Source organism: Gallinula chloropus (genome assembly GCF_964237585.1).
Source record: "Gallinula chloropus genome assembly, chromosome: 2".
In the NCBI taxonomy this organism is placed as follows: Eukaryota; Metazoa; Chordata; class Aves; order Gruiformes; family Rallidae; genus Gallinula; species Gallinula chloropus.
The window spans coordinates 110,946,637-110,966,263 of NC_140086.1; the positions used below are offsets into that span (position 1 = coordinate 110,946,637).

A 19,627-nucleotide genomic window follows, 5' to 3' on the forward strand; every position below is an offset into this window, starting at 1 on the left:
AAAGCACTTTAAAGATGCTCTCTGTATGACATGAATGACCTCATCTACACATCCAGTCCAACTCCATCCAAATCTGTAGGCGCTCTCTCTGCACCTGGAACACCAGTGTAAAACGGGAAAAAGAAAGATGACTGCCCAGACAATGCTACTGGGAACACTGGGAGGAAGAATGTCTGGTTTAACAACCAGAATGTGGCAAACATACCAAAGTTCCCCATTCCTCTAAAGAAATAAAAGCAGCAGCCTCCTGAAGAGACGACCCTCATTCATATGAATGAAGACATCTCAGAAGGTGACACAGAAGCAGTGTTTTGTGCAGCACTTACAACCAGTGGTGTTCTTCCAGCACCTAGGCTTTCCTTCAAGCTCTCCTGTTAGAATCTGACTGAGGCAAAAAATACCGTACTACAGATTGGGCAGCATTTTCAAATGCCCTTAAATGCAGCCCTTGTCCCTGACACATTCAGCAAAACTCACACTCACAAATAACTTGAATGTGTGATGTGCTACGAGCTATTTTTAATCTGGAAGTAAATAAATCTAGCATGTGTTTACATGCAGGGACCTGCAGAACTCACCGGATCATCTCTTACCCCACTACCACCTTTTTTCTTAAAAAAAACCCCAAACAAAACAACAAAAACTCCAACCTCTCTGCTTCTTCTCCCTACCCTTTTTATGAGTCAGTATGCTTTTTGTAGATGATATCCCAGCTCTCCCCTCCTGGCTTCTTCTCCTTTCACTTTTCAAGTAATTCTGAAAAAAGAGAGTTCTCCCATCTGACTGTAGCTGTCCCTGCTGCATCAGTATGTGTATAGGAACATATTTAAATTGTGTATTCAGACTCTTTGCTTAGCAGACACCAGTAACTGCTTACTGCTAGTGAATACCAGAAAACCAGCTGCTCCACGGGAGGCATGGGAGGAAGTGTGATCTGAGCATCATTTACAGCAACCATCTGAACTGCTCAGCCTTGCAAGGGGTTTATGCTCCGCTTCTGCTCCTTTGCCCTTGGATACTTGCTGTAGCTTGTGCCATGCGCTCTGCAGGGACTCCCTGCATGCCACAGCTGTAGCTCAAGGGCTCTGTACAGTCTTAGCTGTTAAAAATTGAACATATCTGCTGGTTAACTTGTGCTAATCTTGGTGTTGAAATGAGATGTGCGCCGAGCCAGGATTCGTGCTACAGATGGATATTGTGCAACTTTCTGTCTTGGCTAGGAGTTTCGTGCATGAATAGTATCTGTCCCTAGGAGTGTAAGAAATCACTCCTGAAGTGATGACACAGACCTACTAATAGCCATTCAAAGTGTCACGTTAATAACAAAATGACTCCAGAGCTTGACAGATAGGGAGAAAAAGCATGGAACTTATCATACACATCTATCTGCATCTTAATAACTAAATTGTGTACTACATCCCTTTCTCCAAGAAAAATTATGACAACCCTTTCCCGCTGCATGCCTGAGCTCACATGGCCTTCTCCACCCACTGTAACCAATTTCTAGGTATGGAGGTCCTCCCAAAGGAGGCAAAGCAGACTGCTGGGACATGAAATGGACTCCTTGGCAGAGACACAGCCTTTCAATCCTCCTCTTGGCAGCCACATAGAGCTATGGCTCTCTGAGAACCTAAACACACCTTCTTGGCCAGGAAAATTCCAAAACCCCCAACACGGACATTACCAATTTGTTAGAGGAATCCTGATTCCACTGAAGTCAACCAGACGAGTTTGTTATAACTGGTTTCACCAGAGTTTGAGCTGCATTTTAATCTACTGCAAAATTTTAATTTTGGTTTCTCTGCATCTCTAATCACACCTTCAGAAGAAATCTGCTTTTTGAATATCCAAGACAACTGCAGACAAATTTTGGCAGAGGCCTAGAGCAGCACTGACTCTGCTGGAGGAAGGGCTATTGCTCAGCTACAGTTCAAATTTAAGCACAAGGTAGGGCTGAACACTGTTGGAGAAAATTTTGCACTGTCATGGGGCTAAACAACACTTCAAGACATCAATTACTTGGAAAACCTTAGTTTTTCAAAGAGAACAAACAAAGAAACAAAAGCTCCAAAAACCAGAAACTGGATTCTAATTTCACCCCGCAAAATGGTTCGGTTTCTTTCCAGTACTTACAGCACAGTTCAGGAGATCAAAAACAGCCTTAGGAATCCAAGCAAGCCCTTCTAGGAAACCTCAGCTTTCTCTGAATCCCCAGTGTTTTGAGAGCAATTTGCACCTGTAGAGGTATGTTTCACAGCTGTTACAGTGTTTTAATGGGTCAGCCCTGGTATATGAACCTCAGTCTTCCCTCATCTACCAGTCAGGATCGGGGTCAGGCCATTCCTAGTATTGTGAAGGGGCTGAAGTAATTTTTTGATGGAAGAAGACAGGAGAGAGTGGAACGGGATAATCTCGCATGAACTGCAGGAAGAAAAAGAAACACACTAAAAAATCCTTTCAAGGGCTGAGTTGGGTTTAATATAGTGTTTGAATCCACCAAAAGCTGGCAGATTAGGAGATGAGCTGGCCTCACAGCCTTTAAAACATGCACATATACACACGCAGAGGATTTTTCAAGCGCAGTCTTCCATGGGAATTTATTTCTTCCTGCATGGACTCTGATCCCACCAAGGCAGCTTTAAAAAAGAATCCCAGAAAGAGACTCTTCATTTCCCTTTGACCCAAGGTTTAAATTCATCTTCCCCTAAATAACTTTTTTCATAGCCTTGTTTCCTATGCAGGGTTGCAAGCTTTACAGCTTTGAATTTGATATTTGAAAAGCATTGAATTTAATATTACAGAGGGAGGCCCTTTCTTCTACAACAGACTCTGGTCTTTTTATGGCTGCTGAAATAAATAATTGCTTTTTTGGGCTGCAGGTATGATTCATCTGCACTACATCCAGAAGAATAAAAGGGTTTTTTTTATGATTATGGCAAAAAACTAGAGAGAATGTATTATTTCTTAGTCAACATTTTAGTATGAAACATGAAGTCCTCTCTCTTTTGTTACCTACAGGACTCATCTATTGATTTAAGATTCAAATAAAAGTCACTGGGTGGAACAAAGTAACGGGAGGACTGTGGCAAAATGTATGTTTACTGAATTACTACACCTCCACACACTGTACTTTTTAATTAACTTTTTCTGAAGTTGTTGCTCTGCTATTTATTAGAATACATTCTCTCCTCTGTCCATTTGTCAGGCATGAGATTAGCAGTTGGCAATCCTCCTTGCTCCCTCAAGGACTACACCGCAGGCAATGTAAAACATGCTGTTATGGGTTAGCACAACAGTAAAAATCCGGCCCTTCTTCACGCTGTGGGCAGGACAATGTTATGGATCAACCAGACCTCAACAAACCTTGAAACTACTAGAGTAGCTCACCCAAAGTAAGAATCTCTAGGCCACACCAGAGTACTGCCAGCACCTCCAGCACATACCCAGCACCCGCTCGCTAACCAGTGAGACATTCTTAATCCTTCTAGGAATTGTGACGATCACAGGAAAAGCAAAATTCAGATCTAAGAGGCCCACAGATAGGTTTCCTGACATGGTTTTCTGACAAATATTCCCTGTCTGTGCTCATTAGAAAAGCCAAACAAGAAACAGGGTGGCAGCAGCTGTATTTAAATATGGTTGAAGGTAGTAGCCCAGTTCTGCATCCATGGCAAACAGGGCTTCAGTTTAAGCGTAGAGCCTCAGGAGGTTCAGGAGGACTGAAACCATGACCAAAGACAGCCCGAGTGCCTCTCTTACCTACGTAAATGAATTAACATATTCATATTTTCCACTTGAAAACTAATTCACACATTTCCTAACAAAGTGGTGCTTTCTGAGGGGTGTTTTTAACCTCTACTATCTGCTGCCAGCTAAAATATTTGGGGACAAAGCCCACGGTGTAGCGCGTGCCTCTGGAATTGAAGGGAGCATTCCGTATTCCTGTTTACAATGGTCACAAATGAAAATGAAGCAGATCAGGACGCTGTCAGGGGCAGAACCAGCTGTTCTCTATGTGACACTCTTCAACTAAGGGAACTAAAAATATGGTAGAGAACATATGATAAGGCAGGGAAATAGATAACTGGGTGGTGGCACTCTAACACTTGCCAGATCATCTTCAATCACCAAGGCTCCATGTTTTCCCACTGAAATCCTTTGCTGCTTTACTTCAAGAACAGTGGATCTTACACAAATGTTTGCATGGGGACCTCTTCACTTTTGATAGGATACACAGTGCTTTGCAAAGTAAGCTGCCCTAAGTGCTGAAATACTGTTCTAGACCTTCAACAAAATCATGACATTTTCAAACATGTGTTTCTATCTTCTTTTCCCATCAGATTTCTTAGACCAATTCTACATTGACAGGTTTGAGCAGAAGAGTCCAAAAAATGAGATCAAAGTCAAGCATCGCATCTGAGTCACGGTTCAGAGACTGCTGCTGTTTGTAATGTCAACCCCAGCAGCATGAGAAGTACTATGCTGAGAATGAAGGGATTTATTAGGTATTTAGTCCATTTTCTCACCTCTCCTTCGCAATCCTTGAAGCACTGCAGGGGCACCAGCAGATGTCAATGATGCTGGTACTACCATGGTTTTATTTTTCTGCATAAAAGCAACCAAAACTCAAAAGTATCTCCAAGCTGGGTCTTCAGCTGCTGTACACTAGCACATCTCTACCGAAATTAGCAAAGCTCTTTGGACATAGTCCTCTGCAGTTTTCAACGTTGTCAGACATGACACCTGATCCTAGTGTTAAAGACTTCAGAGCTTTCTCTGTTCCTGAAAAATCAAGAGGTAACTGAAGCCACTTCATGGAGCTTTCAGTCCTCATTAGTAGAGAAGAGTTCACAGTCCTACAGCTAGGGGTCCAGGTGCTAAAATGAGAACAGCCCAACACAGCCACCACTATTCATACCTCCTTAAGAGCAACCTATGTAGTTGTAATCTGAAATCAGGGTCTCCAAACTCTGCTGTGCACTGTGATGAGTCCTACCTAATACCTTTTGTGGAGCAGAAGGCCCCAAGCTTAACAGAGTGATTAGCATTTGTAGGAGCGGAGAGCAGACTCCTATGTAACTCCTGTGTATACAGTGTCCAAGCCTGGAGCTGAATACAGCAAGTCTGAATGAAAGACTGCCTTCTGGACAGGATCCATGGGTCAAGGAAGACAGAACAGAGCAAGAGACTCAAGATCCTTTTTCTGGCAGGAGATACTGAGAGACATAAGCAAACACCCTTACAAAACAGTTTCTTGCAGGCTGAGCTTGTCAGCCTTCATGGGTAAGCACTGTTTGGGCATGAGACAACTGTTCAAAGGAAAGCCCCGCATGAGGAAACAAAGGGACAGCCCCGCAGCCCAGCATCAGGCGAGGAAGCGAGGAGATCCGCTCCCCAATTAAACTCATGTTCAGCACGAGGGCACGTACACAACAGCAGTGCCCAGAGGCAGCTGACAGCCCAGCAGCAGCCAGGAAGCGGAAGTGCCTCTGTGCTTGTGGGGACAGGGAGGCACGGGGTGGTCGGGGTGGCACTCCTGGGAGGCGGCAAGAGAGGAAGCCCCATCCGAGATATCCCTGAAGGGGTGTGAAGCTGCGCCACTCCGATTCACTTATGCTAACAATGAAACTCAGAAGTGGGTCTGTTTCTGGGAGCTCCCTGCTGAGGGAAAGCTGGTGCGTTCCTTCCCGAGGAAGACAGGATCCTGATGGCTGCTCATCCAGTGCACACTGGAGTGAGGTTCTACAAGGAGAAATCTGGAGCAAACCTCTCCCTGACAATGTGGCACAACATAAGAAAAAAAGGGCAAAGTGGTCAGTTCTCAACTTTTGAGATTTTCCCCAGAGAGTTTCAAATATCTCTAATGATACCTTTGCCCGGCAAACAGCTTATTCAGAAACCTTTCCTGACAGTTTATTCACAATAAACTACTAAAAAATTATTTTCTAAGCTGTGATTAAACCTAAATTAATATCTAACAGGTCACATATAAAAGCAAGGTTTGTTTCATAGATCCCTGGTTCAAGTCACCCAAATACTTTGCCACAGATGACTTACTGCCCAGCAAGGCAATTTATCACGCTCCCTTAAACCTGAGAAAACACTATAGGTCCACTCATTTGCCTCTTACAAATTGCTGCCACGAATATGTATATGTCAAGTAAAAACATTTCAGTGATGTTACCACATTAGTATTTCAGCTTATTCTTAAACAGTAAAGGCAAAAGGAATCTGTACATGGACTAAGGACCATTGCTTCATACTGCTATGCTTACAAAGCAACCAGGCTGCCTGACCAAGAAGCCACATCTTGGAGATATACATAAGGAAAGGGAGAAGAAAATCCTTCCGCTCTAGACACAAATTCAGTATCTTGTCTGGCTCTTACAGTAACACATGACTCATGTTGCAACAGATACCTGGCTTCAGCCTCACAGAACTTGCCCTTTGCACCCTGTCCAAAAGACCTCCCTATTCCTCAAAAATACACGTCCAATGCCCAAAACTCCAAGGGCCAACCATCCCGCGGGACAGAACCTTACTGGGCACACGGCAGAAAAGTCCTCATGAGAACTGCTTAAGCAGAAAATATACTACATTAGAGCAGACTGAAAAGAGCCCCAGCTTAACCACCCCTTTGCAACCTTTGTGTTTCTGCTCCCCTCAAACCAAGTGGGCTGAGATTGGGTGAAAATTAAGAGACACATTCCCCACCCCTTGGAAAAGTCAGGTATTGTAAGAGGTGATAAATATTGGTTTGTCCACTGAGTCACAGTGAGTAAACAGGCCAGCTGGCAATGGGGGTGGGAAGACAGGGAGTAAGGTACCAGAGTTGCTATGAGTGAAGTCTTACCAAGGAGATGTTCAATCCAACACTGAGCAGCTAAGACTTTTTAAATCACCACAACCCTTCTCATTTAAGAAACTGGGCGTCTGCCTGCAGCAGGGGACAACTCCACAGGCTGCTTCAGCCAGCAGCGTGTTTTCTCTCACTACCTGGATAACGCTGCTCTGGTAGCACTGTTGGTGACTTGTTACTGATCTCTCTGTAATACAGCTGTTGGTGTACCAGGGGAAGGGGAGAGAGGCATCTTCTCAAGTAGTATTTGATCTCTGCTGGATGAAGCATCTTATTCTAAGAGTTAATTAAGAAGCCTGCATGTGTCTTATTCTTGTTCTTAAGCATATAGACATGCATAAAAATGGACAAGAAAAACTAAGAGAAATGATGCCAAACCTCAGTTTGCAACTGGTTTGTGTCTATGCATGTGCTAAAAGCTTCCATAAAATGACTGGGAATGGAAAATCTTCTACAGTCTTTAATTAGAGCAGAACACATTTTGGTTTTCATCTTGTGATCAAGAATTCTACAGCAAACCCATCTCCTCTTTAGGCAAAAGAAATCTTTAAACTCAGAAGGAGGAAGGATGTGTTTGTTACACTCATGCACACTGCCAACAGAGGGCTACACTGAAAAAAAGCCTAAGGTTTAGTTATTGCATATCCAGAGTAAGTCTTATACCATTGCCAAATTTCCAAAAGGAAGAAGAGAACAGAGCTTGATATATAATAGGCAGATGCTGCCTGGTAGTAACAGCGGGAGAGATCCTGAACTACAATGCTGCTGGAGAATTATCTGTGAACTTCAGGTGGAATCCGAATCAGCATGCTTCTAAACTCCATATTAGACAGAAATTCAAGGACTCCTAATACTACAGCACTGCACAGACTTGAAAATAAGAGGGTTTGCTTTGTGTGGCTGTTCTATTTGGAAGGCTTACAAGACAGCTGTCATCTACTTTGATTAAGTTCCTTCACAAAACAGGCTTCCTGGAGTGACGCCTTGAAAGAAATACATATTCATGCATATCTCTTAGACTCCTTGGAGTCCTACAGAAGTTTTGGATATGCTTTACAAAATATGCCATCGCTGCTCACACAAAATAACACTCAAAGAGCAACTCAAGTCTAAGTTGGACACATTTGTTTTCAGTTATTAACCTACTCTTTCTAGTTTTCTTCCTTCTGTTGCTTCATAGCCTTCTTGCTGCCTTACCTCCTCCCCTTTCCCTTGAGGGCTGAAATTTTAATAACTCTAACATGTGAAGCTGAAGAAAAAAAGAAAAAAAAAAAGCAGTTCTGAACACAGGGAGAGATGCAACTTAACACGGTAATGCTTCTCTTTGCCTTGGCCAAAAATTGATGGGCAAATAAATGCTTTACTGCCAGTAATGAATCTTATTGCTGGTAGACAGTGTTTCACATACTGAGAATCTGAAAAAGATGCCAGACATTGACTCCAAATAACCTACGCAAACTCTACAGCCTATAAACTTTTACTTTTCTGCACTGCCAAGTTCTTCAAGCACAGGTACTTTTTTTTTTTCTACTCTTTCATGGCAAGACAGGCTTAATGTATAAATTAATAAGTACAATCTGTGGACCCTGAATTTGTTGCCATTAAAAACGCAGTTTTCAAATTGTGCCTTCGCCGGCTTATTTCATCCCCTATTAACCATGTCAGGGACAGAAATGGTGTCAGACATGGGGGGGAGGGAATGGGCAGAAATGGGGGGGGGGGGGTGAAAGTCTTTTGTATGTTGCATTTAAGTGTAAGATTATCGAAAACAGAGGATCCAATTAAGTACCATTCAAGCTGTAACAAAACTTTGGTAGTATAGCAGCTAAAGTAATTAGCAGCTCAGTAACTGCTTGTATCTCACAATGCCTCATTAATGCCACTTCTACATTCCCACTGGAAAACGTTTGTTCAATGTAACAAGCAGTTCAATTTAAGGAAGCAAATGGATCTTTCGCTAAGATTAAGTCACTGTATTTCTGGAGAACAGGTGTGGAAACTCCTGGGAGATTTTCAAAGGTACCGAAAAGAAAGGAAAAAGAAAGTGCTACGACAGTTCTGACAATGGGAGGAAATGGGAGAAGCGGAAAAATAAGTACTACTTACAAGCCTCGGAGACGAAGCCAGATTTTCTCTATTTGCTCTGGCTGCAGGTATTTCAGAGAGTTGCTCTCAAATTCTTCGATTTCCTTAGTCGGTGACTCCATAGCTGCAGGTTACCGCTCCGGTTAACGCTCGGCGAGGACGGATGCTGCCCCCCACACACGCACACGCTCCACCTTTATCGCCGCCCGGGAGCGGCCAACATTTTTGGCAGCCGCTTCTCCCCCCTCCCCGCGAGCGGGGCCGCGTGGGCAGCCCGCGAGCGCTCAGGTGTACGCGGGGGGCAGCTGCACCCGCCTGCCACCATCCTCGGGTGCACCGAGGGGATTAGAGGCTCATCTCCAGATTGCAAACACACGCGGATTGGGGTTGGGTTTTTTTTTTTGGTGTTCCCCCCTCCCCCGTTTTACAATAAGCCAAGGATACAATCAGTAATACCAGCTGAGGGATCTTTATCAAGGGAGGAGGGGAGGAAAATCCCTTGCTGACAACTGAGCTGTCTGCAGGGGCAGCTGGGGAGTGGGGTGGCTGCACGAGTCCCAGGGCTGCGTGCTGCCTACAGGACTGCTCCCCGCTGCCACGCAAGTGGTAGCCCGCGGTCCCTCCGGGCTCGCTCCCCTCTACCCTGGGATTATTCCCCCCACCCCCCGCCACTTACCAGCCACGCCGTCGACAGGCTCGGAACCTGACAACTGAGGAAAAAGTCGTCTGTCAGCATAGCCCAGGCACGGCTTCTCCCTCTGCCTCCCTCTCTCCCGCACACACACACACACAGACAAATACAGGCGCGCAGGAGAGAACAGGCTATTGAAGAAAGGCTGGCTCTGATTAAAACCCCAACCAAGCCAAACCATTTAAAAAAAAAAAAAAAAAGACAGAAAAGGAGGAAAAAAAAAAACCAACAGGGTAAATTACAGAAAGTGAGCGACTCACTCCTGGCAACCAGCCATCTGCTTCGTAGCAGTCAGGCTGCTTTCCGGAGAGCGCAGCGCCGGCTGCAAGGCTTCAACCGGGGCAAAACCCACTTCTGAAATAAATAAATCTGTAGTAAAGCACCGGTGCCCAAAGCCCCCCAAAACATGGCAGAGGAAATCTGTACGCTGAAGAGAGGTCAAGACCCCAACACATTAGTCATGGATATTTTGATGCTTTTCAAACAGGAGCCACAAACAATAAATACCTTGAAGGAAGATACATTATTCATAACGCATGAAGCTTGAAGCAGGACCTCTGGATCAAACACAAGAGGTATGCACAGAGGGGGTTAAAACCCCAGTTCTTCAACAGGACGTCTGCCTTCGGGTCCCCGGGTGACCCCCGTACTGACACCAGGCACAGCGGGGACCAGACACAGCACCAGGCGTCCCTCTCTACGCCAGTGGGGCTCCTGCTCTGGGCAGGAGAAAGGACCGGGATTTCCTGCACCGACCCGATCAATTACCTCTCAAACTCTGCCAAGATCCCCTGCATGCACCTCTTTAGTTAAGGTTATTGATGTGGTGCCGAAGAAACTAGAGCAGAGGGAAAATAACTGCCAAAATGTTGTCCTAGCCCTAGCACATTTTGTCACATATCCCAAAAGTCGTCTCTGGAGAAGCAGAGCCTGCAACAGAGGAGTTCACCATGTGAGGGAACACAGGCTCCGGTGAAAACAGGCTTCCAACTCCAGTCGTGCAAGTCCACACACCAGCAACCCTCAGCAGCTTGAAGAAATGTGAATAATACATTAATTAGCCTAATCAAGCAAGCCCCTGTTTAAAGGGCTTAAATCAATTCTTAGTCACGTAGATTGAGTACTTCAAACTCTAGCCAGGCAAACTAAAACCAGACCATCCTACCTGCACAGAGATCCCCCTACCTCATGAGAAAAGAAACCCAATCCCCAAGCCCATAAGTTTGTATATCTATACAAAACCAGTGGGGTTTTCTGCTTTGGGATCTGTTGAGTGCAAGAGGGCATACAACTGGGCTGGGGCTCTGACACTGTGCTGCTGAGTTTGTGCAACAGTTCACCAATTCACTCCCCTGTTTCTGCATATTCAAGAGTGCTTTTCATAAACAGGAGAACTAGAAACCTTGCATCCATTAATGCAAAAGGCAGTTTTCACTGAGATGGCAGTGAGAAGAGTTGAAGTTTTGAGGTAAACCCACAAATCTTTAAATTTTTCTTTCAAAGTTGAAAAAGTATCAAGGTTCATTTTAATTCCAGTGAGATCAGACACAGCTCCATAAATGTTGTATCACACTGACAGAAGAGCACGACCTGTACCGAATTAAAGCTTACATTATCAAAGTTTTACCAACTTTGTGGCACTTTCAAACTTGTCAATAGACCCAGTCTTACTGATTCATCAATAAGACCCAGAAGATCATCCACATGCTTCACAGGTGACAGGTAATCATTTCCTGACCCCTTACCTCAGTGTCTCTGCCTGACAACCAGCACAGCGTTACCATCTACCTATGGGAAGGATGTTGAGTTCCACTGATGAGGAGGCTGTTAATAGCAACGGATTATTATACTTCATTATTTCTGCATCATTTTGCCAACATGCATACCGTATGCATTCGATATTAGATTTTCCAAATGCTACCCATCCCATTTAAGCAAACTCGTTGCAGCTTGTAGCATTCACACAAATCAACCTAGAGATGCTGAGATTTCTGTTTTGCTGTAGGAGACAAAGCTCCCTCACCCTTAGCTCCTGTGGGTTTTAGATACTTGAGAAAAACAATCCCCACAAGAAAGCCAGAAGCTGGTATTCAACCCCATGGACACATGGCCTACCATGGTTATAGAAAGCAGCCAGCAGAGCAAAAATCCCCATTTACACTTCATTTTCTCCTGTATACTTCCTTCAATTCTTGCTGGATGCAGAAAATTGCTTTTTTTCCCCATTTGACTTTAGCCAGGAGTATTTTCCATGAAGTATCATTTATTATATCATTTCTATACTGGAGACAGGACAAGGGGCAATGGCTGCAAGTTGGAGCACAGGAAGTTCTGCACCAACATGCGGAAAAACTTTTTCACAGTGAGGGTGACAGAGCCCTGGGACAGGCTGCCCAGGGAGGTGGTGGAGTCTCCATCTCTGGAGATATTCAAGACCCGTTTGGATGCCTCTGTGCAGTACAAGCTCAGGAGCCTCCTTTGGCAGGGGAGTTGGACCCAATGATCTCTCAAGGTCCCTTCCAACCCCTACGATTCTATGATTCTATGATGCTATGATTACCAGGAATCATCACTGGAACAGAGATGTATTACCAACATGCCACAGCTTACACGCTTTTCAAGTAACATTTTCCCTTGCAACAATGAACATACATTTTACTTATAAGCTGGAGCTGATAAATCAACTACAATCTGATGCTGGTATACACTGTATATCTGTACCTTACCAATACATTATCTATTTAACCAGTGACTCATTCTTTTGCTCAGCAATTATCAGCCAATTGAGATAAGAAGAACCCAGGTACTTTTCCCCTTCACCATGTTATTATTTACTATTCAAATTATACCTTTAAAATACCAGGTAGTGCCCCAAACAATGCATACATAATGATAGAAGAGAAAAAGTGATGAAGGAAAGCAGCAAAAAAAGTATTTTCAGGTGCTATCTAAAAGCAAATGGAGATGGGTAAGACTAAGAATTAAAGGAAAGTTACTATAGATTGCAAAATATGAGAAAAATTATGCACCAGTGTGGTAGTTATGAAGACAATCACACAGGGATGAGAGATTGGATATGCAAAGATAGCAAGGAGGAGAGAAGAAAAAAAAAAAAACAAACAAAGCAATGAGATTCTGTGCCAGGGTAGGATACCTCCACAGATTTGAAGAACTGAGCTAAACTAATATAGAGTGGATCCTGATAAAAAAGGTGATCCAGAAGAACTTCGGTATTTTCCCAGAACTGAATGGTACATGGGCTTTTCTTTCCTTGCATTTTGACCTCTAAGAGTCTTTGGCATCATAGGCTACAACATACAAGGACGGTGCATTTTGATAGCTTACTGTAAAAACAAATAAAATGGGGAAGTTGAGACAAGGGCCAAATCAGGAGAATGCAAACAAGAATGCCACTGCACTCAGCTGCTGAGACAGCTGAGGGCTGGACTAATATGATGTCCCAGCAGTGATACTTAGAGTAATTATGGGCAAAGATAGGGCTTACAGTGTTTGCTGGAAATAAGGTGATATGCAAACCATGAACTGGGAAAAAGCACTGGCAAGAGTGACACCAATGTATGAGCTCATGGAAGCAAACAGAAAGTCTAAAGGCAGCCACAGAAGAATCAGGAGGGTGTCTGAGGATGTTACTCCTGCCAAAGGCAAATGTTTTTACAGTTATGACACTTAACTGAAGGAAGTTGAGACAAAGACATGTTTATCTGCTCAGTGCAGGCAGAGATGGCACTGATGAGAAAGTCATGACACAAGGTAGCCTCCCGCCCCATTTGATTTAGTGTTGTGACACAGTTTGGAGGTGGGGTAGGAGAAAGGTCACAAATGGGATCCCACACAGCAGCACCACTGTGGTAACAAAACAAAAGAAGCTAATATCAAGAGTCTCTCCCCTTCGGTTCCCATTACCTCTCCATTTGCTTTGTGTAGAAGATTTCAAGAAAAAAAGTCATTTGAGAATTCCTAAAAATAGTTTTCTTCCTTCTTTAACAAAATCTTATAGTACAGTAACTTTTTGTTTCCTCCCATGACAACAGAAACTCCAATAATTAATTAGAGGCAATGGGGAAATCCCAGCAGCTGAACCAGCCTGAGGATCCTACTTGTTACCTGGGTATGTTGCAGCACAGACACTTAGCACCTCAGGCCATCTGATCACCTGCACTCTGGAGAAGGTTACCTCATCCTTGCAATGGCGTTCAACCACATGCCTTCAATGCTGGGTCTGGTCGTGTGCTAGGTGCCAGCAAGATAGCTAATAGCAGGACAGTGGCTGCAGCTGTAAAATGTTATGAACTTGTCTCATAAGTATCTGCCATGAATACCTATCATCTTGCTTGCCTCTTCCTTAAACTGATAGCTCACCTCATGGTAAGCAAGAGTAGCTTCCAAAAAGATGAAATTTATGGGCTGGGCAAAGAGCACTGCTTCAGCTCTTGGGCTCATGTTGGTGCATAGAGGCAACAAGTCACAGGCACACAGCAAGTCCAGCTCCAAAAGACAGGAATGGCACCATCTGGTTTGCTTCATTTAAAGTACTTGACTATCATGAGCGTCATTTGACAGATGCAGCAGTAAGCCCCCTCCCGATGGATTAGCCATGTCTTCAAAGCAGAGGAGAGGTCAGGAGAGCAAAAGCCCACCTGCCAGTTGGAGACATCCGTTGTCCAGCTTCCAGCCAGGGAAAGCCATGCTGGGAGCAGAGACAGGACTGCATCAGCGGCACTGCATGACCCCATGGCTGGAGCAGCACTGCACAGACTTCAATGTGCTGTGCTGCTTCCATGCACCTCCCCAGGCTGTTCCTCAAGAGATGCAAGACAGATCCAGGACACTGCTGCAGACTTCAAACAAGGTCTAGTCCAAGGGAGAGACTGCATTTCCCTCTGCTGCCTGTTACCTGGCACAAAGTCCTGAGCCCTGGAAGCAGCTTTCTTACCTCCTCCACTCACCTGCCAGATAGGAGTAGGGACACCTGCCCTGGACAGCTTTTGCACACTCCCTTTCTAGGGCAGTAGGTCAGCTCTGTCAGTGACAGCAAATGGTGAAGAGCAGTGCCTCCCAGGCAGGCCAAACAAGGCCTACACTGGCCTCCTCCTTCATCAAAGCACATAGATTTGATCAAACGGTGGCTTCGCCATCTTTACCTTCTCTTCCTCAGTCCAGCACCATAGTTGCATTCATGTTCAAAGCCTCTTGATTGAGCCCTGCGCAGGAGGAATCTTAATTACAGGTTATTTCCTTATTAAGAGCACTGTTCTGCAGGACTGCTGATGCAGGACGATGCTACCAACAGGCTGCAGAGAGGTGTTAAAAGGCAGCTGAGGAGGGTGGTGCTCACACTGCACCTCCATGAAGGCAGGTATCTCTGCAAAGCAGACAAAATACAAGGGCGTGAAGGAGTAAGTTGTCCTTTTTCAGGGTGGTGGTACAGGTATTTCATACACAAGTCCAAAGCAGAGCCACCCGTGACAGACCACGTGTCTATAAACTAGGATTAAAGTCCCCAACACCACGTTTCCATAAAGGGCCCTACAGTTCCTTTCTTCTGTTTCTTAAGCAAAGGCTAGAAAAAGAGCGGGGAAGTTCAGACTCCTCCTTACAGACTTCACAAGAGCTAAGTGGGTATAGCAGTAACATTTAAAAGGCCCACTGAAATGCATCCAAAAATGCTTCCAAGGCAGCAGCCTGTCTGACTGAGGCAGCACTTCAGTGAGCACGAGCAAACCAGAGCAATTATTTCAAGCAGCAAGATTTTGGAAGTCTCCGCTGGACTGCAGTAAAAACAGCTAAGCCACCCCATGCCAAAGGGAAATACAGTCTCTCATGGAGCGCTGGAAGCGTGCTAACACGTTGCCTACTGCTATTCCTACGTATTGCCTGTGTGAACGGGCCTGTTCTCCCATCAATTAATCCGATTTGACAGAATGAAAGCTTCAAGCGTTGTAACAAGTTCTATAATTAGTACAACTACAATGTATTCATATGTCTGTCCATGCATAAATAATCCAGAATATATTTTATTCCCTTGACACTGACGCCTCCAACAAAAATCACTGCAGAATATTTGTCTTTGCTTTCATTTTTGCACATCTGAATCTGGATCTCTGAACTTCAGTTACAGCAAACACTGTGATGAGTCTGCCAGTACCATATTCCAAAATATTATGCTAATACTATATTCAACCAGTTTGTAAAACACTAACATTACTGCTAATTCTGCTAGTGCCAAAATAAACCGTGCAGATTTTGCTCAGTCTTTACCCTATCAGGAAAAAAGTTTCTTGCTTGTTTTCAGTTAAGAACCATTTGTTCATTTGTTCAGGATGGGCTTAGGAGGAGGGAGGAGGAATTAGCTGTGCCACTGGATTGTATTTATCCAATTTATTGTTCATGTTGAAACATAAGAGAGGGGTTGGAAATATTTAGACATTGCAGCTGGTTTGTATGCATTAATAAATAAATAAAATCAGAATTACAGCGCTCTGTCCTGAGCAAAACATAACTTCAGAAGGTTGAACTCAGAGAAAATTAAACCACTCTGCTAAGCCTAAGAAGAGTTACTTAAATAATCACGAGACTCAGAAAGTGAATAAATCAGACAATTCATCTAATAGCATAATTAACTCTGTCACACTTCACTACAAAATAGATGGTAGTGAACAGAATTACTTGTACCTGATTCAGCTTGTGCCTGCTGAAAAAGCATTAGTATTCACCTAAATATTAAGCATTTTTGATAGCAAGAAACTGTCATCAAAGCATAGATGCCTCTGTCCTGTTTAGCAGAGAACATTGTAAGGACCTAAGCCTAGTGAATCTGCTCTGAAGAGTCATAATTCAGCCATTGATTATGGCAGTTTGAACAAGCAATGTATCTCTTAGCATCTGTTGTTACACTGATATGAAGTACATTGGTTTCACATTTTTGTTGCAATTCCACTTTGTAGTTTTATTAAACCAGATGAAGTACTTCTCAAACTGTAGTTTGCAAGTGAAATTTCTCCTCTTTTTTTTCTGCCTAAAATTAGATTTATGGGCTTGATGGTAACTGACTCACACGGTAGCTGCGGAACCATTAATACCACCCCAAGTAAGGGTTGGAAGACAACCCTGCAAGGGTTAAAGCTAACCAAGGGGTAGGCTAACTGCCTTTAATTACAAGCAATCACCCAGTTCCCTCAGGGCTGGGGAATTGTGATTTCTGCTGCATCCAGTAATTATGGAAAGTTTTAGCTTCGCTGTCTGGAAGGTGCACAGATGCAGCTGACCCAGCAAATGTTATACTGTCAAAGTTGCAAAACCAGTGTATTTTATACATATATATATATAAAGATAATATATTAAAACTACTGCTGCATTCCCTGCATCCTAACAACGTGTTCAGTTTCAGACTGCCACTAGGACTAGGCATAATATGCAGAATTTCAAGTAGGAGTGTTAAGAGAAGGCAAATTTTAGCTTTTCATCCAAGAAAATAAACCCCCCCAAAAAATTTACATAAGCAACAGAAAAATCATTAGAACAAAAACCAGCAACTGATGAAGTTGGTGGAAAAGGTGCCGCTCATTTAAACTTTTCTTGAGTCGAATCAAACTGACAGCTCTGGTGACTGATAGGAACTTTCTGTCAAATACTATCAACTCATACTACCAGGAAGACAAGTGCGCACCTCTTCTGCGGTCTGTCCTTTCTGACCCAGAGCTGCTCAGTTTCTGTGAAGGAAGATTTAAGGAAACTTGCAGAAACATTCATCGACTTGGGAGGCTTACCAAAATGAGAACATTTCCATGCTGATGGCTCTTGAAGTTATTACTTTAACCACGGCACTGCAATAGCTCCATAAAAATCCCTACTGCTCGCACTTGGAGCACGGCAACTTTGACAAAAGCACTGTCACTCTTGAAGGGCATTTTTGAAAGTCTGTTTTTCTTTAATGACCTCCACAGCGCTATAAAGCCTTAAAACCAATATTACTACACATGACAGTTTAGGAAGGAGGCATGAAGAGGAGTGATGGATAAGAACAGCTTTATAAAACACTCTGAAAAAAAAGAAAAAAAAAGACTGAGAGCTTGAAAACTCAGCTATGAATACTCTTGGCAAAAGCAAGTAAGATGCGAGTAGTTCAAGCAATTAATTACTTAAAAGAAATGTCTAATTAGAGGTTTAAACAAGAACTAGCTTTCTAGTCTTTTCCTTTTTCACCAGGAAACATCCAATGAAGTCAAATCAGACCACTTTGAGGACCCGAAGCCTCATGCAACTTCGTTGCAGTCTGCTGCTCCAAGTCACCCTTCAGATGCAAAGGGGCTGAATAAATACTGAAGTTTATTCAAAACAAGAACAGACTTGTCTCAAATGGTTTTCACACACACACACACACACACACACACACACACACACACACACACACACACACACACACAGACTATTTTATTACACAGGCCAATGCTGCCCCCTGTACCATGAAAGTGCTACATTTGAACCTATACTCAGTACACACAAATTACAAAGAATGAAGACAGAAATTACTGCATCATATTTTATCCCTTACAGAAGTAGGAAATAAATATGTGACTATCATGGAATATCTGTGTATATACAATTTAATTTTTTTGGCTTAAAAGAGTATAAAAGTCATTCATACACCGGACCTTCCTTTCCGCCTCCCCCCCCCCTTTTGGATGGTTTGGTTTTTTGGTGGTGGTGGTTTTTAGGGGATTAAAATCTGCCCAGCTGCTGCACAGAGGAAGATTCTCAGTCACTTTTTCAGACTACCACAGCTTTCTGATGCCAGGGAACCCAAGTACTATTTCTTCCCTTCTCCTCATCCACCATCTCCTGGAGGAGAAAGGTAACCTCTGATTACCCCACTTGCCTTTGCCAGTAGAGACAGCAAAGTTTCTGGGCTATTTAACTAACCCAGTCTGGCAGACCGTAATCCAAACGACAAATGCTGGCTTTGGGACCTTAAGTAGATCCCATTCCACCTCAAATCTTCCAGTTGAATTAGTATTTCTCATATTGTTCCATAGATAACATGCCTTGGACATGGGTGGAAGCAAAATGCAAAACCATACTGCTCTGAAACCAAGGAGTCCATCACCATTAGAGAAATGTCTGCCCGTTAGCAGGGATTTACAACATACAGGGACCTTTTGCTGAAGGGCACAGGTTGATAGTCTGATCTCAGCAGTGTGCCAGGCATCAGAGTTCAGAGGAAAGAATAATTAAAGAAAAGGGAAGGGGAATAAGAATCAACACCTATTTATCACACTGTATCATGGCTGATTAGGCTGGTCTCTTGCTTCCTGAATCCATTTCCTATGCTCATGCCAATGTGGTGGATCTAACATATTTGGAGTTTATGCAGACCACAGTTTCAATATTTTGAAAAAACCCAGGCATCAGAGCAGACAATTGCAACATGAGCTGGGATGACTAAAGGAGGATGAGGGGTAAATTACCCTTCACAGGACCCTCTGCTGCCACCACCAGCCTACTTCCCCTTCTTGTCCTTGCTCATGCAAACCCGAAGGGATCAGCTGCTTCAACAGAGCAAAAGGAAGGCTGAAAAGGATTGCAGTTGTTCTCTGTAGTTATCAGAGGTAAACAACAGGAAAAACAAACATTTAAAGGAATGCTCTTGCTGCAATGGAAATAAACTAGCCCATAATACAGTTTGGGTGCTGGAAGATTTCTAACCATCACAGCGCTGTGCCTCTGGAAGAGCCTCCCAACTGGCGCAGCACAATGAAAGATCCCACCTTGTGATGAAGGTGTCATATGCAATGCAGTAGGCTAGACCCAGTCACTTAAGTTCTCCTCCTGCTTCTGCACAGAGGTCTTGGGCTGACGCCCACAGGGGAGGGCAACCAGCTCAGTGCAACCCACTCTTCAGAGAATTAAAAAAAACAAAAACCCAAAAACCAAACCCACCCAACAACAACAAAACAACAAAAAGGTAATGGGCT

The 19,627-nt window shown here is 43.7% G+C and overlaps 1 protein-coding gene across 2 annotated transcripts in view; it reads right to left on the minus strand.

Annotated features, from left to right (window-relative positions):
• Positions 1-19,627, minus strand: part of PDE1C (phosphodiesterase 1C) — a gene marked incomplete at both ends in the record, with an annotated part of 325,232 nt that overhangs the window by 204,383 nt on the left and 101,222 nt on the right. Inside the window, one exon of one of the 2 annotated variants that reach the window (XM_084280365.1) lies at positions 8,966-9,066. The exons of the other annotated variant lie outside the window; for it this stretch is intronic. Coding sequence (XP_084136491.1) covers positions 8,966-9,066 — 101 coding nt within the window. Of the gene's footprint in view, positions 1-8,965; positions 9,067-19,627 lie in introns of those variants that run through there. 2 annotated transcript variants of the gene reach the window in all.